The sequence below is a fragment of the Pyxicephalus adspersus genome, chromosome 4, assembly GCF_032062135.1.
Source record: "Pyxicephalus adspersus chromosome 4, UCB_Pads_2.0, whole genome shotgun sequence".
NCBI classification, from domain to species: domain Eukaryota; kingdom Metazoa; phylum Chordata; class Amphibia; order Anura; family Pyxicephalidae; genus Pyxicephalus; species Pyxicephalus adspersus.
The window spans coordinates 59,628,688-59,652,102 of NC_092861.1; the positions used below are offsets into that span (position 1 = coordinate 59,628,688).

Consider the following 23,415-nt stretch of genomic DNA (forward strand, 5'->3'; position numbering starts at 1 on the left):
TTCGGACATATTTCTGTAAGTTACAGGTCTACAATTTAAAAAAAAAAAATTTCATGAAAACCTGTGACGCTTTTGGAACAGAAATCTAGAAATCAGTGTAACGCTCAGGTGGTTAAATGATATCATGTTAGTATGTTATCAAAATGTCCCTTTTAAATTTACCAATGTCAATCCTCTTGGTAGGTCATCTAACACTTCTTATGTCGAAAGCCTCTAACAACCCCAAAAAACCAACGGTAGAAAAGAATAAACATATTTAGAATTACTAAATACCTCTTTAAACAATAAAAGTGACGTGTATGTGACAGTTTTTTGTTTTGTTTTGTTTTTTTTTTTTGTTTTTTTTTTATACTATGATACCATCCCTTTTTTTACCAGCCTAATGAAGCTATTAATGTTTTAATAAGCTTAAAAGAACAGCAAATTTTGGCTATTCTACTGTTCACAGCGACTATTTAGGGATTGCTTAAGAACGACAACATTAAAATGTAAAGAATAAATAAATCTGAAATACTTGATCATTTATATACTATATAGGTCATAAGGCAAATCAAATTAAAATTATTTTGCAAAACAAACCTCAGTCAAGTCACTATTTGGCAGTATAGCCAAATCCGGTCTTAGACAGCAAACACTCAGCACAGTGTTGTACCTAGAACAGGACATCAAAAGCAAGTTAAAAATATATACATATTAAAAAAAAAAATTTACAAAAAAAAAAGGCTAGGAACCAATCATCGTTTACACTTAACAAATCTGTATATAAAAAACATTTACATTGTGACTTTCATTCTATTCTATTTCTTCTAGGGGTAAAGTTTATTGCTAAGAGACCAAGTAGATAAACAACAGAGTTCGACCAAACAGTATTATGTGTTAGTGCTCTCAAATTACTGCCTTTTCACAATCCTAATTAAAGTTTAGGACATGAAATGTATTGGACTGAACTCGATACTCAAATGTCAAAATGTATGTAATCAATGTATTAGTTCTACAGAAAGAAACTGATACCTTCAATGGAAGATACCAATTTAATTATATTAACGGTAGCCTGTATAAAAACGGTTCTGTGGACTTCCACTGTTCATCTACCTTAAAAATCCTAGCTCCTTGGCTGTATATGGGTTTAGCGAGTCACTGCTCTGGTGCAGTAAGGTAAAAATATATTTACAGTTGCGAATCAACATGCAGTTGAAGGCACAAATGTTGGAAAAATGTAGGTAATATCGAGGGGGTTTTATTTAATTATTCCTAAATTGTGGTCCAATTTGCATCAAAACCTGATACATTCATTTACCAATACAATGTACCAATACATTATTGTACATCATTATATTATGGGACAGTTTAAACAATTAAGGTAGTTAATTTAAAGGCGGCAGCTAGTCTCAAGTATTCTTTAAATAATATTGACACAGGCAACCATATAAACAGTGATGTTTTACATAAACAACTGAAGAAAAAGATAGCCAGTAAGTCATTTTGTATTGCAGTTGGCTTTTTTGAAAATACAATGTAAATCCTCTTTGGGGACTTTCCTGGTACCTAAAGATAATATTCTTCAGTCCGCCAATTTAAAAATTGCAATATTTATTAAATTTAATTACTCTTAATAAAAAACTCATGTGAATAATAAAAACATTGCTTTCAAAATTGATACATCATATTCAATGATACAATAGATTTATTAATAATATTTTTTCTTGATTTATGAACTTTTCTTGAAGTTTGAATTTACTATGTCCTTGTCACCATTGCCATGTGCAATGACAGAAAAAAAACACCATACTTATATTTAATATCACTTCTATCAATATAGAGGGATAATAATTTATATCCTTCAATAAGTAACCAGCAGGATAGCATTCCCACACAATCATGTTGTGCCGTTGTGGTTTAGCAGTTTTCAAAAAGAAGACAGCAATCACAGCCAAGGTATGTTCCTTAGATTTGGTATATTTCAATTTTATTTTTAAAAAGGCCTTTATGACCTTCCTTATGTTACATGAAATGGTAATACATTATATACCTGGATTTCACAATTTTCTTACCAAATACTATTCTAGCATATCTTAAATTTTGCTGTGTGAAGGACATACTTATTGGTTTGAATACTAATAAAATAGGGCACATTTTATTTAAGTTGAAAAGGTGAACCTTAAAACTAAATACATCTCTCAACATTCTCAACAAAAAACATGGAACATACCTTTCTTCCTCATATTCTTCCCCAAACAAGATGTTGTCTCTAAGAGTTGCATTTAATATCCATGCTTGCTGAGCAACATAAGCAACTGAACCATTAACAGAGACACTACCTTCAAGAAGAGTCATCTGGAAAAAAATTATTAAACCATATTTTATAAAACATTAATTAGAAAGTATAATGTATCGTTTGATTGTAAATAACGCACTAGATCCAAAGCAAAGAATTTAGGTTCCCCCCTCTTGAATTTATGTCACAAGCGAATCAAATGAACCCCAGTAAAATGATCCAAAGCAGCAGAAACAATCCCAAGTTCCTGAATGTTGATCGAAAAACAACAACCAAGTCCTGACAGAATGCTGGTGACTCCTTCCAACTCCCCAGAACATCAAATGTCCACCTTCAACAGATGGAAAGATTTCCCTGATTCCATTTAAAGTATGGTGAGAAAAGGTATTGTGTATGAAAGCCTATGGATCTTTATGAAAAGATCAAATAACAATTTTTTTAACACACACCTTTTTTCTCAGTTTATAAAAATGACAAAGATCTGTAAATCCAGCATTTCAGACCTTCAAATCCATAAAATAGATCTAAAGAATTTGCACAAGTAAACAAGTAGCTAGTCAAGCTTTATAACACTGAACAATATTGTCCAGCTTTATGCCTTCTAACAAAGGGACAGCGAGTATCTCAGCAGTGTACAATCCATCAGTGCACAATCACAAGGTTATACACCAAGCTTTATTGCTCAATTGCAATAGCATTTATATGCAGTTCAAGGAAGTTCAGCAGTTGTTGATGTCTGCAACAAAGACTTAAGTACAAACCTTTTTTTGCAAAATTGCGAATTATTAATTTTACTTATTCAGTTTCTTTCCCAATAGCCAATTCCAAATTACATTGTAATCTGCTTTTAACACATTGATCACAGTAAAAAAAAAGTTATAAAAAATAAATCCAAATAAATAATAAAACTAAAAGTTGATTCTAATATTGTACCCCTGTTTGGACAAATTATACATTTTTTAAATAAAATAAAACATTCATTATTTTTTATAATTATTATATTTTTATTTACGATTCGTTTTACAGTCCTATCATACCCGGGAATTTTTTCTAAGATTTACAGGCCTAAAATATAAAACAACAAATTTCAATGCCAAACAATGTACCGCTTTTGACAAGAAACTACGGCCATAATCAGACTGCCAGGGAAGGTAATAAAGTAATTTTTTTACCACACTAAACAAAAATAATTTTAACATATTCGAAAATGCTTTAAAGCAAATATTACCTGCCCAAGAATTGTAGAAATTAGAGATGTTTTTCCACTCCCCACACTGCCACATACTCCAACTAGCTTTCCCTGGAACACCAAAATGCAACATTTTTTTTTAAGTATACATTTATTCTCTTAAAGGAACACAAAGAATTCAAAATGTATACTATATGGTATAGCTCACCTTCTCTATTTCCAGATCAATGTTGTACAAGGCTCTCTGTAGCCTCAAGTTTGTTAACTGAATATCTCTGCCTTCCTCATCTGGGCTGCCTTGTTCATCACTGTCCACCAAGAGATGTCCCTTCTGCTCTGCCAAAACTTCTTGTGGCCCCTCTTTCTGCAAGTCAGCTTTCTCTTTCTTGCCTTTAGGCCCCTTCTTGTCTTTTTTCAGTTTAGGGGTGGCCTTCGGAGAGCACTGTGTACTGGCATGAGATGACTCCCATGCCATAGTTGTATTTTTCAGCTGTATGGTGATGTTTGGGCAGGATGGCTTTTTCTTTACCATGTGAACCTCTTCCATTAGAAATAAACTCTGATAGGAGGTTGTGAGAAAGGTGTAAAGATGAGACAGCTGGTCAGGTCTAGGTCACGCAGGGAGCAAAAACATCAGGCTATACAGTGGAAGGAAGCTGCTGCGGAGCAAAACGTAGCTCATTAGAGTCAACTAATCTCAGGTTCGCTAGGAGCCAGGAGTATTTTTAAAATTACTTCATACCAATCATTCAACTTGTTGAGCCTTGAGCAAACAACTAAACTTCTTTAGCCTTTATATTAATATTATTGGACCAATTCTGCATGTTCATTATTACTTCTCTAGTTCCTAATATTAATAAGTACAAGGTATGAAGTATGAACCTTACAATGCTATGGGACACTAATTTTGTAACCTTTCCCATTTGTGCAATCAAAATCAATTACCTCAACAGCTTATTTCCAATCTTGTAAAAGGCATAAACTCTACTATTCATGAAAAAAAAAACAAAAACAAAAAAACATTGTTCCTTGCAGTCAAAATAAACTAAACCTATGAGGACTTACAACTTACAGGTCTGAGATTCGACAAACACAGGCCAACCTGTCTTGATATGCTAGAGCTGGAATAAACATGACTTGCTGTTAGTATTTATATATGTATTTTAATTTGTTAAGAGCTGTCATGCTCTACTGGGCCTACATTACCTTCAAAGCAGCCCATACGTCCCTTTGCCTGCTCCAATGTTACTTTAACTGGCATGACATAACGCTAGGTACATACACCTAAAGGCTGGTTAAGCACAAGAAAGTGAGTTTTAAACAACATCTACATTATCATGGCCCATGTGTACTACTCGAGGGAAGTGGCTCATAAACTCCATAGAAAATTGGTTGGCATGCAGACAGCTTAGGGAAAAAAATAGAATAATCAGACCTGTGGACCATTAAATACCTTAAAGCGTTCCATTGATACAGAAGCCTCTGACAAAGACTTGACTGAGAATGGAGTCACCTTCAGAGCAAAGGTCATGGAGTTAAAAACTGTGACAACGGTGAAAGCCTATGAAAAAAAAAAAATAGTGTATAAAAAAAAAAGAAAAAAAAAAGCATACTTTATTAAACGAGTCTTTTTTTCCCCCATTGTATTGGGAAATGATCCTACATATACAGTCTACAGGTATGAAAATGATCATACTTCTCATGGGATGCCATTGTGTATAGTTTGGCATGTCCAAAGGTATAACCATATGTCTCTAATAGAAGTCCATAACCAACTCCAGACAGTACCTATGTATAATCTATCAGATATTACACAAGAGTTCCAGTTGTGGCACTTACTAATGTAAACCAGTTTTCTATACAGTTATCTGAATAAAAGCAGACCATTGCAGTTGAACTGTCTGTAGATCTTTTTAACATGGGGTTAAAGACCCTTGAAATAACTTTCAGGTCTTGCAATTGCAACACTGTGCATGCTGTTAAGTTTGACTAAATGCCTGTTTATTTTTCATTGCATTTGCAGTCTCCCATGTTGTTTTCTGGAAGATTTTGAAGCAAAGCTGGTTCCCTAGCAGCAACTGTAATTTTTTGTCCTTATAAATCAATTAAATTGTTTACAGGTAAAACCTCTAATTCGTTCTGGATTGGTAGCAGAGGTTCTACTTTACTTAAAACAGTGGGTCTGATTTAATAAAAGCTCTTCAAGGCTGGAGAGCTTATTATTTCATCAGAGAATCAGTATTCCAGGAAACCTGGAATGGACCTGGTCCAGGATTTAAATTACTCGCTACCAAATTACTTTGAAGAAATACATTCCGGGTTTGCTGGATCACTCAGCTTCACTAATAAAAGGGAGAGCTTTAACAAATTAGGCTCAGAGTCACAGCATATTCTTAAAGCTAAAAAATCACAGGCCAAAACTAGCCACTGTTGAGCAGAATTTATTACTCTGCTGACCACATCCTCTCCAGTAATTGCATGGTAAGGTACTTTGTTTTCATGCAGTTGCTCGCCAACTGCAAATTGCAGCTGCACAAAAAGCTAAACAGGAGGGGACTCCCTCTAGTTTGTAGGCAGTGGCATTAAAGCAGTAGTAATTTCAAGATTAAGCCATCACTGGCAAAAGTAATGACTTAAAGGAGGGAAAAATCTTCATTGGAGACACTTGTGCTAGGAATAACCATAATCAAATAAAGAATATTAGAAATTAGTAAAGCATTTTATTTTCTTCTGTAGAAGAGGAAGGAAAAATCTCAGCCCATTTAGCATAACGTGGAAACTTTACCATTGTTTCCCACTTTAGGGTACTGTCACTTCTGTTCATAAACAAGCTTCTAAAGCAACTTGGACACTCAATGACATTCGATTCAAAAGCAGACCTGCTGTGACTACAAGCAAAACTTTCTCATTTGTTTACCAATAAAGATCTTGTGGGAGTTGTGTTGTTGCCAAGAACTGCAGTTATGTTACCTGGGCAGCAGTGAGATCATATCCAAGCATCATATGCACAGAAAAGGTCAGCACACTGGCGATGACAACCACTATGGGAGCTACTCCGACAGTTATGCTCTGAAAATATCCAGCTTTCTCAAGTATCCTTCGCTCATTTTCTCGTATTTCTGCAAAGAAATAAATACATAAAATAAATACTTTGCTGTACAAAGTAGCAAATAACAAGCCAAGAAATGTAATCTAGCTAGAAAGTCATTAAACGCTGTCAAATACAGTTGGCAATCGAAAATCCGACCATTGATAATCAAATCAGCTTCCTTAGGTTTTCAGGCATGAATTTCAGATCGCATTTTAAATACAAGGACTGCAGTACACTGTTTGACCACTGACGTTTTGATGGCACTGTTCTGCAGAAACAGCTGTTAGGTCTGCTTGCTACACTAAATACACCTTGAGACGTTCCTGCTGCTTTTTCACCGGAACTGTGCCAGATGTCCGTGAGTGCTGGGAGAGGAAGGCTGGCCTGTGTGTGGAGGTAAGTATAACTTTCAAAAATCTGGAATTTTCTAAAATATGGGACTCCTCGGGTCCCGAGTTTGTCGGATTTGTGAATTTGAACTGTAACATGTTTCTTGGTGAAAAATAAACTTAACACCAAAGAAACTATGTGTGTGACTGCAAAGGCTTGTCCTAAATTAGGTCATGCAACAGACAATAATCCAAGTACAGCAGAAAATCTACAACAGAATGGCTGAAATTGAAAAGTATCAATGTGTTGCAATGGCACAATCAAATGAAGACTTAAATCTAATTGAAATGCTGTGGCAGGACCTTAAAGAAAGCTGTGCATAAACAAATGCCCACAAACCCCAATAAATGAAAGCAATGTTGTAAAGAATTTGGGGCAAAAAAATGTGAGAGGTTGATAAGTTATACAGAAAATATTAACTTGAAGTTTTTTTAACATAACCTACTTATAACATAAAATCGTCAGTTTGCCTTTTAAACCCCAGCTTCACTCTCTGTCTTTATTATTTAATACCTGCTAAGCATAAAATGATTTTTAGTTATGACGTATACTTTCTTCTTCACATGACTGTTTGTATTGCCATTTACCAAGATCATAGTACTGCCCTGTCAAAGCCTTTAGGTTCTTCTATTCAAAATAACTGCACCATCTTTGTTCAGGAATCATCCTAGGTTAGTACCTTTAGGACTATGAGGCTAATTGAAATGTCAAATCCTGGGCATTATCTGCCTGGTGTTCACACAGACTATACCCCTTCTACCGCCTTTGATCTTGACTTGGTACAAAGTCACTGTCTGATCGATGGCAATTTCACTACAGAACGAAAGGCACGGTTAATCCCGTTACAGGATATAGATAAATTAGGGATCTACTGACAGGATAAATAGATAATTTAATTATCTTTGTCCGGGGATGTAAAAACAGCTTTGTTAAAGTTAATGATTCCATAATTTCCAGCAATTCATGTTAAAATATTTCACATTCAAAGATGACAAATGAAAAGGGCAAAGTACCAAGTTACCAAAAAACAAAACCCCAAAAAAACAAATACTTTCTTTTTAATTCTAGGAGAAAGAAACACAAAATACTTACCCTACTCAATGCTTCTTCTGGTTTTGGGTTCTAGAATCCCCACTGTCATGTATTGCCCAGCTGGTTGCAGCTCTCTTACATCATCATGTACAATGCAGACCCAGCAGTCTAATTGTATAGGAGGAGAATGAGAGCCATCCCTGACCCTCAGTGTCATAAAATTAAAGAAAAGCACTAGAGCAGAAGGGAATCAGATAGGGAAGGGGAGCAAGTACCTATTGGACAAATGGAAATTGTACCCATGTAATGCAGGGAGGCATCAAATGAATATATACATGGGAACAGCCAAACACAGATGCATGCAAAGTTTGTGTTTTTTTTTTAGTGAGAATGAAAGACTAAAAATGATTAACATCAAATCATCAACCAATTATCCCTGAATCTCCCTAAACGGCAATGACTTACTCTGAACACTTTGAGAGAATGCTTTCACCCAGGCATACATCTTTATAAACTTGATGTAATTAAGAACTTCATTCATTTTCTGAACACGCTCATCTGTGACAGATACACATTTCCGTCTGAAATATGCTGTGAGCCTGGACACAAACATCTGTAAAAGAGAAAAGGTGAATTTAACTTAACAGTGTAGAGGGGTTCTATAGTCCTCAGAAATAGAAGGGAACAGTGAATTCGATAAATTCCTGGGCTCTCTGCCTGATATCAGCAAAAGATAATTCCTATTAAACAGTTTTTTTTGCACTTATTAATAACATATAGGGAAACTCCTTCAAATGGCACACTTAACAGACCAACAGTAACCAAATAGAAAAAACAAGGCTTAAATTCCTTTTAAACAATCTGTACCAAATGGAAGATAGATAATTTATTACAGTCCTTTATAGTCAGCAACTTTAATAAATTATTTCAACATTTTGCATATACGTCTACTTTCTAGTGCCCAATTATATGAATATTGATGAAACAAGTTTAAAAAAAGACACTACCTTGACAGTATGGGACATTTGTTTTCTACTAGAACTTATGTAACGGTCTTACTGGCCATCTACAAAATTTTTTTTATTGTTTTGGTTTTAAAAGTTGTTTTTTTGCCATTCTTTTCTATGATTCTCAATCATCCAATATTCTTTAAAAAAATCAATAATTAAAAAAAAATAACTTTAGCATTTAAAATATATAGAAAATGCAAAAAGGCTGGATTTTGTTAGTTACGGTTCAATTGAAGAGTAAAGTTTTTCAGGTGGAATTTGTACAGGACAGTCACATTTGTAAAATGAATAAAAACATATACATTTCAATTGTCTTTTCAGATGAAAGTGACTATATATGATATAGTTAACAATCTGCCAACAAATGTATCCTGTAGACTTAAGGAATAGCTAAATTTAGCAGCCAATGTCCTAACGATTTAGCCAACAGTGAAATTGAGGCAGTAATCTTTAAGTTAACAAAGAAAACACTTACCATAGCTGGATAGAAGAGGATGAAAACAGCAGAACCAAGAAAACCAGTGGGACCCAACACATAGACATTATAAATCATTCCAAGCACAGCAACGATGGGCCCTCCTGCCAACAAACTGCCAACTGCTGCAGCTTCAAACATACGCTGCCCATCGCTGGAGCAAACGTTTATCAACTGCAAGTTGCAATGAGATATGTATCAGTAACCTTTTAATTTAAAATTAAATATTTAAAAAAAAAAAACTTAAAAAAAAACTTTAAAAGGAAAGCTTTAAAAAAGAGCCAGTAAAATAACATAGTTACAATGGAACTTACAACATAGAAAAGAAATTTGATTAGCAGGAAGGCTTTGATAAAAGAGGAGACTGTACTTTTCTTTATTAAAAGCATCTTGCATGTCTGCTATAACTTCTACCATTTTTTTTATGTACAATGTGCTTAGCAGACATATCCCATTGTGTATTCTTGACATTGGATGTTGTGCAGCTTATTAACTCGCTGGATTGACTGTATAAAAAAAAAAATTGCTTTAATATTTAAACTGTCCTGCTACCTACACAGATCCTCACTGTCTACCACTGACAAATCTTTTGCTTAAGAAATACATTGCAGGCATATAGAGTGCCTGCTGAGGTCTATAGTTCCCTGAGCAAGCCCCTCTGCTTTAGGCAGCAGTAACAAAAAGCAAAGATCGGCAACACAGTAAGCAGAACAGGTAAGGTCTTCACAGGCACTTGTTGTTTCAGAAGCAACAGAGTTACTTTAGTACAATCAAAACATACACAAACATTTAATATTCACTAATGACTAGCTGTTAAAATAAATGTAACTTTTTTTTCTTGTTTTATTTGGTAATTTAGAAAAAGTTTGTTTATAGGGAAAAGTTTGAGGGTTCACATGGTCTGTATCTTTATTGGAAAGTAAAAGGAGGCAGACATTTCTGAAACGAAAAGCGTCCACCAAACATTCCTTATTAAAGGCGATTGTCAACTGCAACATTTCTCCTTATTTTGGAAGAGATGTGTAACCACCCACTCTACTCCAACACTCAATTAGTGTATGGCAAAAAAAAAAAAAAGCTTTTGCATGTGTACTTTTATGTAGATACATTAATATTAATAATAATAATGGTGTGAATGTGTTTAATACACACCTCTCCCATGGATTTCTCTTTAATGTTCTTCAGTTTCAGGATTTTCTTGAAGGCCAGAGTCAGTATTGCCCCTCGAAGCCGTGAACCAGTCCGATAATTCAAAGCCCAGGTAAGTGCCAGGGACCATGAACGCACGACTTCTGTCATCAGGAGCCCAAAAACTAGGAGCAAGCTGTATGTGAGGTCTGTATCACTTTGTTGAGTATATTCCAAGAGGCTTTTCACTACAAATGCCTACAGGGAAAAAGGCAGTGGGCATGAGGTCCTGCTACACTTATACGGAACAGTATTGGCAAGCTTTATAGTAAGTTAGAAAACTGCACGTGTTCTGCGGATGACTCAAAGGGAACTGTTCAGGCAATTGTGTAACATGTTTTGTGATATGCTGGATTATATCCAATCAAAAAAAGACCAACAAAATCTGCTCTGAATTGAAGCAGACGATTACCTGCCAGCTGTAATTTAGTTACACAAATGCCTCAGAAGTCAAAATATTCTAACTTAACATAATCTTGCGCAGGCCAACAAGGCATAGATAATACTTTATAAATAAAATTAATGCATTAAAAACAAATATTGAAAACTTTAATGCGATCACTTCATATATTATGCTTTCAACGTGCGCATTGGATAAAAAGAACAATTGTACCTACAGTTGTACGGGGGAAGAGAAGGACATTTTGGCAAAAAATTCCTGAAAATAAATATCAGCAGTTTATTAACACAGAAAAACAAAAAAAATAAAAATAAAATTAAATTAAAAAATAAATAAAAAACAACCGAGCATGTTAAACAACAAATTTAGTACGCTCATTACTTAATGGCTTACCCAGGAAACATGTATTGTCTTCGATTAAAGCAAAGGTCTCACTGGTTCATATTCCAGCCGACGGTTTCAAACTGCTCTTGCCTATTTCTGCAATTTTCTTATTTTAAATAAATTCATCACATTCAAACTATTTCAGAGCTACGGCATAAAATCTGTTCAGATTAACTACCGTGAAAGGTATTAAAAAAAAAAACTATAAATTTAGGGAAAAACAAAATTTTATTAAGGGGGAAAGGGGTGTATTTCACTACACAAAGATATGAACAATGGCACAAAGTTGTCCGTAACAGACTTTTATAACAAACAATTTAGATTAAAAAAAAAGCAGGCACATAACATACATATGACAGCGCATTTTAACAATCATTCTATAATTTCAATGAAGTAGTTTCAAGAGAATAAAGAGCAGAAGCCCTCTCTATAGCAATATATTGTTGCAGTGCTTTCAAACTGATTCCTCTTGGGGGAGGAAAGGCAAAAGTATACTTTATCAATATGGCATCGAAGATTCAGCAAAAGATTAAAATGATGAAAGGCTTTGAGTCTCTTCTAGTCCTTGAGTATCAGTCTGTAGAAGTGAGCCAAGCAATCAGCTGGCACAGATTAGAAGCTTTGGGAACATATGCCATCAGTAGGTACAGGAAGAACCTGATGTTACGTATTACTCAGCCTGCCTTTCCTGTATTTACAGGATGAGTCCGATGAGTCCATGTCCTCAGAGGCTTCCCCAGCCAACCCTGATGGGGTTACTCTTTCAGGTTATGATTATTTAGGGGAAAGCATTTGGAAAGGCAGACATGTGATTTGCTTGTTTGGAAGGGAAACATCGGAATACCTCCTAGCATAAAATTTTGTCAGTGGAGGATGCATCAGCCTACTTAACACTTTAGTGATAAAAAATAGATATATATATATATATATATATATAAAAATAATAATATTAAAAAAATACATCACAGAAAAACAAGGAGCAAAATGACCGAAGGCCTGCATCTACAAGCCTTGCAAAAAGACTGATAGAAGCTGTTGTCTTGTGGTCAGACAGTAACTTAAGAAAGGTTACAGTTGTCCTATCATTACAACAGGAGGCTAATCAGCATTCAATACTATCATAATGCTTGCCAGGTGAACAAAAACAAAATGAATTATGGTAAGCAAATAATGAAAGCACATTAAGAGTTAATGAGAAAATCTCTGCAGATTAATGTTACCACAGGCATAAGCTTCTTGTGGTTGTAAGCATTCCCGTGGAATAAACAGCACCTTACCTTAATCTTGCACCGCGCAGGTTTCTGCCCAAGTTGCCCGGGTCAATCTGGCAGCAGAACTGTCACCCTGGAAATTCTAAAGAATAGCTTCTGTCATTGGTTCCACTACAGAGGTTACGTTACGTTAGTAATGATCCCTCTCCCACCCAACCCGAGGTCCAGAGTCTCACCTGGAAACTAGCAGAGGCTGGACAAATAACAAACATGGTGAACCAAACTCATTCATGTTTTGCTATCTCTTAATAGTCTTGCACAGCTTGTTTAGAAAAAACAAAAGAAAAAAAAACAAAAAGAAAAAAAAAAAAAAACACATCGTGCCAGGATATTATTTTGACGGCAGATACATATCTACAGGTTTTTTTTTACGACTACAGAGTAATGTGTAAAACCTATTACCCTTTTCATTATAATTCATTTCTTACAAGATTAACCAACAATGAACTGCAATTATAACACTGGGTGGAGAGTTCACATGTGCCTAAATTTATAGAAATAAGACACTTTATGGGAAGAAAATTAAAGCACATTCACATATCAAACAGCAAACTCACAAGACTCCACACATCCTTACCATGCATGAAGCAAAGGGGTCTCTAGCAGCCAACAGTAACATGGAAGACAAACCGTAACTTAACATTATTAATAACAAAATTCTAAAAACAAAGAACACAAACATAACCAGAAAACATTTTATGCCACATTTATATCATATTTAAGCAAATATTAAAATTAATTGATACTCCTACTGGTTTAAATTCTTCCAAACTATTAATCTCACATAATAGTCAAAGTCATTTTAGCAATTGTACTAGGTATGATCACACATATATCTAGGGTACCTAATAATAGAGCCAAACATCCAAGATACTAAGCCATGCTAATCAATAACAAACCTGTTAAACACACACTGTAAGGAGGCCGATTATTGTGCCTGTATTAGAAGCCAGGACAAAGCATTTCCCATCTACCGGAGAACTATTACTGAAACAGAAAAAATTTATTTGCCCTGCAGTCCAGTGGTCTGCCCGACAGAGATTAATTAATAAAAGAAAAAAACCTATCAGGACACAAAAAATCCAATGTAACCACCATCTGTTTTACCATCAACTAGACAAATCACAGCACAAAAAAATGGTGTGTTACTCACAAATGACAAACAGAGAAGCCACCATCTTCATGATACATTAAACTAATGAAATAAATCACAGCTACCCAGGGAGAGCACCAACAAAATTTGGTGTTAGTATTGCATTTTATCAGCCCTTTCCTTTCCAGTAACAAAAATGTTTTACATGCTAACTGGCTCCATTATAAGATAAGTCATAGGATAAAAACTTAAGTTATAATATACTTTATGCATTATGCATCAATACCCTTAAAAATAAAACAGTTATAACTAAAACCAAGCAGAATTTGCATTTTTTAATATTTAGTCGCATGTGATCTTGCATAAAAGCCCAGGTAGATAAGCACAGCTCAGTTTATATACTTACTGCGTGAGTCTACCACTATGCAGCTGTTCTTACTGTATCAAAATACAGTTTAATATCTTGGAGCGCCCGCCACCCATGTAGTGTAACAATGACAGAAGCTCTTCTTAATGAAGTTTTGATGGTTAAGGGTTTAAATATCCCCAATCAGAATTTTAACTAAACCATTGGACCCAACATGCCTTAACAGGAGCACTCCAATAACTCTTCTAAATAATACAATGCTACAAAACTGGAAGAGCCACTCAGGTATTATGAATGAAAATAAAAATCCATTATGGTTTAAAATTTATCTGATTCATTTTAAAAAAGAACCCCATTTGTACTTACCAACTCATTGCAACTTCATCTTTAAAACAGCACACTGAAAATTAGTACTAAAAGCAGTGAAATTGTTCTACACCTCAAAACAAACCAGCATAAAGTAACATTTTTTATAAATTGGATAATATCTCTATCTAACTTACTAAAGTTAAAAAAAAAAAAAAAAAAAGATGGGTACAAATGCATGCGCATATCGTATATGCCCCCATTACATGAAATTCATTTTGCCATTCATTAGAAATAAAGCAAAAAAAAATGCCTGAAGCCGAAATGGCCTCCTTTACATTCAGTTAAACATGTGACTTCAAATGATTTAGATCTGTCTACCTTGAACTACAATAATTTCAAGCAGAATCATAGCCAGTAACCTGAACAAGAAAAGGCTATGTGTATATACTAGTGAAAACCAATATAGAAAATCAGTAAGGTAACTGTGCAAACCTAAACTTAACTTTTAAATTGCATCAAAAACAGCCCTTGAAAAAGCAGTTCCTGTGGGCACATGAAACAGGATGGAAAGTACTTACTGGACCAATAAAGCCAGCCAGCTGAGTAAGCATCAGGCACATGATGGAGATAATAAGCCTGGTGCGACAGAATTTCCACACAACACTCCGAAGGGAGGCCTCCTCTGCGCCCGACTCCTTCAGTTCTTCCAGCCACAGTTTCTCCAAGCTGTTTGGAACACATTAACAAGCTGCTCAGGTGCATACTAACATTTCAGCAAACTAGTCCTCACAATTCATTTTGGTAGAAGATTAATCATTTATTATTTAGTATCCTCCCTCCAAAATATCTTGTAATATTTCTCCCAGCAAAGATAGGCAGAGGGAGTTTGAAACATAATATAGACCATTAGGTCAAAACCATGGGGGACTTTTTAAATAAACTCTAACAAAGGGTAAATCTTGCAACAGCTGGAGTCCCAGTATCCCAACCTTCAGCACGGCAACATGGACAGCAGTGCCCAAGTCCCATCTCAATGTTGAAGGTGAAAACAAATTAATGAAAAACACATTAAACTCATCTCAACCTATCAACCAGAAAATCACTGTCTGGAATTTATCTTTAAAACTAAAAGAAAGTTAAAAGATACACTGCCATTAAATAGGATTGTTTAGGTGAATATTTTAGCAAGACCGTTGTGTTGTAAAAACACACCCCAAGTAGAGCCATTATAGATAAATATGTAACGCTTATAAATAATAAAACCTTTATGATTCCTGCCCCTAATAAATATAAATTTGAGCTTTACTTTTCAACCAAATTAAGGGTGCAACAATAAAATGTATTCAAATAAATAAAGTAGTCTTTAAAAACAAATAAATAGAAAGAAAAAAAAATAAAAGATGACACTTTACAGTGACTAAAAACATACCGTCTGCTGTTTACATCAGAAGACTCATGTTGAGACAATGGCCAGATATCTTCAAGAAAGAGCTCACCCTTCTTGTAAGCCACAGATGCCAGCGGTGTTAACCAGGAGAAAGTCATGAAGGAAAACAGTCCTGCATTATCCACTGGATGCTGGTGTCTGTCAAGGATATAAAGAGTACGTTGAAAACAAAACAGGATTTTGACATCCATGTACTTGTAAATGGACAAATTTTTTTTTTTTTTTTTTACCTATACAAATAAAACAATAAATTACAAAATGAAAAAGAAAACTTACTTTGAAGTAAGCCGAAAGGGTTTCAGCAGATGTAAACCATAGTGGTATTTGCCATTATGGTGGTTCTCACTCAGGAACTGCAAGTTCGAATGCATAGAGATGTCCAAAGGAAGACCTTCTGCTCTTGCAGCCGTCTCCAAAGCATCCTGGCAATCCACAAGCTTTAAAATAAAACCACATAAAACAGGATACATTAAAACAAAGCTTAAACCAAAATGTGTTGACTAAACCAAACAACAAGTACTAGTGTAGCTGACCATATACCTTTCCTGCCACAATATTTTTAGGGCCCTGTCAGACCTACTAACCAATTACATTTGTGAAGGTCCTTATCTGCTTAAAGAGGAACTAAATTGAAAAGTGCCTGGTAAAAAAAAAAAAAAAAAAAAAAGAATACACTTACCTTTAATCGCGCAGTTCAGTCCGATCCATCCAGAGTTATCTTGCATCGGGTCCCGCTCGTCCCGGCATCCATCTCCGAGCCGAGATGCTCAGACATGCTCAAAAGGAGCACCCAAGAGCCTCCCGGGATGCGTGACGTAGGTATCCTGGGAGGCTTTGCATGAAACACGTCGGGTAAGAGACAACCACAACTTGGGATCACTCTGTAAGACTGTAAACATTCTGGACAAAGGGCTACCAATATGTATATTACTATCATTTATACCTTTACCTTTGTACTTTGTTCTCTGTACTGTTGTATACTGAATGTTTTCCAAACCTTAAGTAAAATTGAATTATTCTTACGCCATAAAAAGCTCCACTTTATCTGTTCTTTATGATCCACTTGATTGAATAGGGGCAGGCCTATAAGCCAACAGAGAGTACTATTCTTCCCTTTTTTCACTAATTTGACACTCAGAATGGGGCATTAACAGATGTGAGGATATTAAAAAGTAAGGAAAACAGCTAAAGCTGTAGTCCATTAAGCCGTTTAGTCCATTTGTTAGAAATATTTATATTATATGAATAATAAAAGAATACTCAAAGATTCAAAAGTAAAACTTGACAGCTGAAAGAAGAGAAAAGAAAGATGAAGATAAAAAAAAAAAAGTTTGAAAGAAAATATTTAAAAAAATGTCCATCTTTCTTCAAACTTTATCTTTAGACCCTCCTACTCACTACTAACAAAATGCATTTCTTATAAAACAAGTACTTTTTGTACTTGAGGGTCATTAATGGGATGAAATTAGAAATGTGCATGCATTCCAAACACATACAAATTATCTATTACCATTTAAAACGCAAACATTTAAAAATGACAAACACTACTGAAAAAATGTATTTCAAAAATATTTTCATCAAAAAATTATTGTTTGCAAAATGTAAATTAATAGGCATATACAACAGATCTATTAAAAAAAATAATAATAATGAAAGAAACTGAATATGAAGTGAAAGAGGATCAATGGTCCTTGCTGAATGTGGCATCCAAGTGCTATTTAATAATACTTTACAATGATAAAACATTGCACTGCATTATACTTCCATTATAAAGATAAATCCGGACATAGATGCTGCAAAGTAAAAATAGCCAAGGATCCTTCCTCCTCTAGTACATTTTGTATTAAAAGAGTTTCTCACTGGAGATATCAATAAATGGTTCTAAAAAAAAAAAAAAAAAAAAAAAAAAAAACTGTGACGCAGTCATACCTTAATTTTATCATTCAATCCCATTATCCCAAAATAATACAGGAAATGAAAATGTGTTTTAGCTCCTTTCTACACTAAAACAGAGTTACGCAAATCTAAATAAATGAGACTGCAAAGTAATACAGGTGGGTATAGACAATGTTTTATGTTAATTTAAATGTAAACTAGGATTGTGAAAAGGTAGAAAAAGAAAAGCCACACACTTTTACACTTGGGATGTGACAGCATGGCTGGGAGGTCTCAATAACTGGGTGGCAGCAACAAGCTGCAGGTATTGCATATCGTTCATCCACACGTGGATAGTCAATAGCAACTTTTAGCTTATGTCAACCAAGGCAATAAATGTAATGTAAAGCAGTAGAAGTCAGCAATAAATAATGCAAGGTGGGCAAGACACTGAGAATAACATACAAGAATTGTACCGGTTCCTTTGCATCGTCTTCAACTAATACTATGACTCCCCCCACCCTCCATTCACTGTGTACTATTGAACCCTCCACAAAAATGTAGGCAAAACACCAAAACCACCACCCCACATGAACCATATCTACCCCTAAGCCCCCACTACTACTGCTAATGGTAGTTGATCCTCTGCCAAACACTTGACATTGCATCCAAGGCCAACTCTCCTGCACCTTCACCACAGAACCTTTACTCACTCTTCTGCTCCCACCACTGTACCTGGATTCTCCCCCTGCTGACACTCCTTGCAAATTAGGTTCAACAAACACACATTTTCTAGTTTTTATAGATGAAAAAAATTCCAAACACAAAAATGCTAAATAGAGAGTTAAGGGAAAACCAGATCAAACCAAGCCATGCATTGCTTCAAAGCCATCTGCCTTCAAGCCACATTTTACCTGAAGTTGTAGGATAAATGAGGCGGGCAGATTTCTGGGGTTCTACAGTGTTTAAATAGGTTATATGTAGCCCCAAACAATTCAAAAACCATTTTCCCACTGCTGATGATCACATTGCTAAATAACATAATTCCTCCTATAGATAACACTCTCGCCCGATAAGCGGTATCGGCCAATTATCGGGCGAAAATCTGCCGTGTGTACAGTCGGTCGTCGTCCATCGTCCGACTACCGTCCTGGCGGATCCATGGACGATGGACGACGACCGATCCTAATGAAAGGGAAGGGGAGAGCGCGCAGCAGGGTGCCGCTCCGTCGCTCTCCCCCTCCCCTCTCCATAGAGCATGAACGGTGCTGTATGTACAGCATCGTTCATGCATCGTGCAGTCTTTTCTCGTTGGAAAGGATCGTGAAAGATCCTTTCCAACGAGAAAAATTGCAGGTGTGTATGCAGCTTTACAGAAGTCAGATTTCTTTATAGATTAGTACAGATTTCTGTAAGAAGCAAAAGATACAATAGGTAAATAATATTGTTTTAAGCCATTGTTTTGTATTTTCAGCTTACAGATCTCTAGGAATACTGTATTTCTAGGTTTAGAAAGGTTTGAAATGCTACCTAAATGATATCTCATTATTATAAATAGATTATTCTTGCGACATGAAGCTTGCACACAACCATGTGATTCGTGTTGTAGCAATCGGGCCCCTTGCAACTTAAGCAAAAAATAATTATGCATAAATAGAAATGGCTGTCTAGACTAAAAATCTGTTTAAAAAGCAACAAAAAAAACATTAAATGGTTTAAAGAGGAAGTTTACTCATGCAAAATTTCTGACTGTAAATAAGCAAAAAATACTGTGCTAAGCATTTAGGGCTCAATAACCTATTGTTACTTCTGCATCTCGTGCAAAAATTCTCACTTTTTAGAAGCACAAAACACTATACTAAGCATTTATGTCTCAAAATCCTTAACACTGCCTGAATCATCATATGATGATCAAAAGACTATTGAATGCCCAAGAAACAGACATGTATAGTGAAAAAAACTTGGAATACAAGTAGAAAAGATAGTTTGACCCAGTACCTCTGCTTTATATAAAGGTAACTGGGTAGAATGTTTATCTTAAACATACAAAAATGAGAGTGCCTCCGCTTCATGCTAGGGTAATAGGGTAGAAGGTTTGGTTTCCTCATGAACACCTTAGTCATTGCATTACCATGGCTGCAACTGGTTAAGGTCTCCTAGCGTACAACACAAACAGCCAGAGGTAAAGTGTTTAAAAGTTAAACTTGACAAGTGTAAGTCAGTTTATACTGCTGTACAGGTTTTAAAGGAAATATTTTTACCCCACTTAAGCATGTATATGCAATGGATTTCTGCTACACATGGGCAGAACAATACCAATCAACTAAATTCCTCACTTGGAAAGCCTTTTAAATTCTATACAACCTCTTAACAAAACATTTCTTTCCAGAATCCACCACTTTTATTTGCATGTATGTAGTTATTTGTATATGCATGAATTTGAAACTTGAATATTTCAAATAAATGGAAGGTTTTTATTTTGGTTTTCTGGTTAAAAGTATAACATATTTGAGTTGCATTTAACAGAAATCTGGTCTCCTATCATTCCTTATATATTCTCCACTAGATTTTTTTTTCCTTTAGGAGTATTTTGTGTTGTTTTGTATCAGATTATGTATAAATTATTACAAGTTTATAAAATATTTTAATAAATGGGTACACAATGTACTTTACTCACTACATTGCCGTTGATAGTTTATTGATGTAATATTGTTGGAGAGACCATAATAGAGAAACATTATGGGGGGGGGGGTTGCAGAGGCAATTTGAATTACTACTGAGAAGCTGTATGGCAGCTGTAAGTATTTGATGTGTGGATTAAGAAATGTATACATTTGATCAGTGCCACACTAATGCTAACTGCTGAAGTTCTGGAGCTGGGTTTGAGATTTAGTGAATTTTCTTCTGGGGCTCCTTGAAACAACTGCATGCTAAGATGTGGCAGGACCATCTGACTTCTGCTAAAACAAGTTGCTTGGCTTAAGTGTCATGAAGTAAAGCTAACCAATAACATGTTAAGTTTTGTCCTGTTGCCAAAGAGGCAATCAATCAATTAGAGTGCGGCTGTCCTTGTAAATTCTATATGCCAAGGCTATCTAAATAAAGAAGGGCACAATGCCAGATAATTCATCAACTAGAAGAGTAAGAAGAGGATCACAATAGGTATGACTGGCTGAACAACAGGGCCCAAGGGACAGAGGAACAAGGAAGTGGGAAGGGGTTTCTGTCAGTGCTGATTCACCATGACAAATGCAATTACTATCAGAATTAAATCATTACATTCCAAAGCTTTTCACAATTTTTTAAAGCTTGCTTGCAAACAAGCTGACAATTTATTTATTAACCTGTACAATATTTTACAACAACCTTTCTTAACACAAAATAGGTAAAATAATGATTAGGAAGGTACATGTCATTTAACACTTTAGGAAACAAAATTACCAAGATGTGCATAGGATAAACCTTCTCAAATGTATTGCTATAGGCAATCCTTACAAAAAAAATGTGTTTAAAGTTAAAAAAAGAAAAAAAAAACACTTCCAAAAAAATGTAAACAATAAAAAAGGGCTCATGTGACTACATAAAGACATCTGCAGAAAGTCCTATACAAAGGGGGGGACCAAAATTGAATTACTAAGCCCAACTTTTTTTTTCTCAATGACGTGTTTGAATGTTCCTCTACATTTTTAATAAAGGCACTCCTATTTAACAAACAAGGAACATAACAGTGCAGTCAAGCAATTAGCTTACTTACGCTAAAAGCTTGGATTACACTATTCTTTGGACCAACTGGGGTTTAATATGGGTAAAAAAATTTTAATCCTTGTCCAATTTTCTCCACTACTTCTTGTTATAGCTTCTTTGTTATTAAATAATTGTATTTGAGTACTTTTTGTCTGTTTGGCTTAAATAAACCCCTTCATCACTATTTTATTTTAATTTTATTTTATTTTTTAAATGAATTCTCCATGCTACGAATTATAAGGTTATATGTTATAGTTATGGCAAGAAAGACTTTTAGTAATTTCTTGTTTCTGTGATCAAGACTGAAAGAGATGGAAACCTCCCTAAGGGGGAACACATACAGATATAGACAATAAATAGTTTGAGTTCTTCCCTACTACATACAAAACATTTTTCTATTTTACTAGTAAAAAGGTAAAGCATAGAGTACAATCACAAAATATTTATGATAATGTTGATAATGAACATTTGAACAGTTTCTCACAGCTATAGGTAATAAAATGTAGTAGTACAAAAACAAAGAAGAGAAAATTCAGTTTACCATGTTGACCTAGAAGAAAACAAATATTAATTTTACATATCCCCAGAAGCCTAGTAGATTTTAGTCTCAGTTGAAACTCAAGTCAGCAAAATCCCCACCTTTAGCCATGACAACCAAATATAGGTGAAACGTCACTCTCCTCTCCACACATTCACAGCTCAGAAAAAAGCTTTAGCCAAACAAATGAGATAGAAAACATATACATAGACTTCATCCTTACAATATCAATTGAAAACATTTGTAGAATTGTACACAAATATCAGTAGACAGTCATATAAGTTCACATTGTTGGCCTTGCACCTGGCTTTTTAAGCATCAACAATAAATTGCTTGCAAAGGAGAAAAACATGTAAACACGCTATGTACTTGTAGGACTGTGTAAACCTCACACACACAGTTCATGTACTAATCTGGGTTCTATAGTCAACAACTATAAATTTATTCTCTGTAAATATTTTTGAATTGAAAAACTATTTTCCCTTGCTCTATCTTCTGTGCTATTTATAGGCAGTGAACATTACACAGGACTGTATACCAGCACGTGAAAAATAAACTCTACATGAATGCACCTTGCATATTACATGTAGGCACACAGAAATAACTTCCTAAAATACTCAGAGTAAAAGACAGTAGAACTACACTACAAAATTAATAAACTGTAAAAATGTTTAAATTGGTCCTCTCCTCCTCCTGTGTCACTGTCTGTATCAGTCTGTCATTAGCAACCCCCATTTAATGTACAGCGCAGCATAATGTTAGCACTATATAAATCCTGTTTAATAATATTAGGTTTTCAGTTTCCCATAAAGACATCAAAATAGGTCATCAACCTACATATAGGACAATTGTGAAATATTTTTAATGTGTTCTGTACATGAATGACTGCATTCCACAACACTCCTTGGTTAAGCTAATAAGAGGTCACATTCCCTGAGGTTCACTATTGTTTTTACCCTAAAAAAAGATTAAAGCTCACTTGAACACTGACCTTACTCCTGACCCAACAACTAGATTTAGAACATCTTCAGCCATTTCATAATAAAATTTTCTCGCATTTTCTCGCACTTTTGTATAGGTATTTGTGCTCCCATTGTTATTTCCGATTATTACATTATTTGTTAACAATTTACCATTATCATACATTATATAGAAGCAAACCTTTCTGATTGTTGGCAACCATGGCAACAAAAAAATTCTCACTTAAAAAGGCAAAGAAATTATTTATATTCCTAGGTTAATATATATCGCTTACCTTAATGAAAGTATAATTATCTTTTCCTGTTTAGGTACATACAAACCTGGAATTCAGATGTATATTTACTTACAAGATGCAT

At 34.9% G+C, this 23,415-nt stretch overlaps 1 protein-coding gene across 1 annotated transcript in view; it reads right to left on the reverse strand.

Moving 5' to 3' along the window:
- Nucleotides 1-23,415, reverse strand: part of ABCC5 (ATP binding cassette subfamily C member 5) — a gene marked incomplete in the record, with an annotated part of 42,908 nt that overhangs the window by 14,288 nt on the left and 5,205 nt on the right. Inside the window, 12 exon segments of the mRNA XM_072408356.1 lie at nucleotides 580-652; nucleotides 2,210-2,334; nucleotides 3,504-3,575; nucleotides 3,673-4,023; nucleotides 4,918-5,025; nucleotides 6,435-6,583; nucleotides 8,443-8,590; nucleotides 9,463-9,636; nucleotides 10,615-10,848; nucleotides 15,053-15,200; nucleotides 15,904-16,059; nucleotides 16,198-16,358. Coding sequence (XP_072264457.1) covers nucleotides 580-652; nucleotides 2,210-2,334; nucleotides 3,504-3,575; nucleotides 3,673-4,023; nucleotides 4,918-5,025; nucleotides 6,435-6,583; nucleotides 8,443-8,590; nucleotides 9,463-9,636; nucleotides 10,615-10,848; nucleotides 15,053-15,200; nucleotides 15,904-16,059; nucleotides 16,198-16,358 — 1,899 coding nt within the window.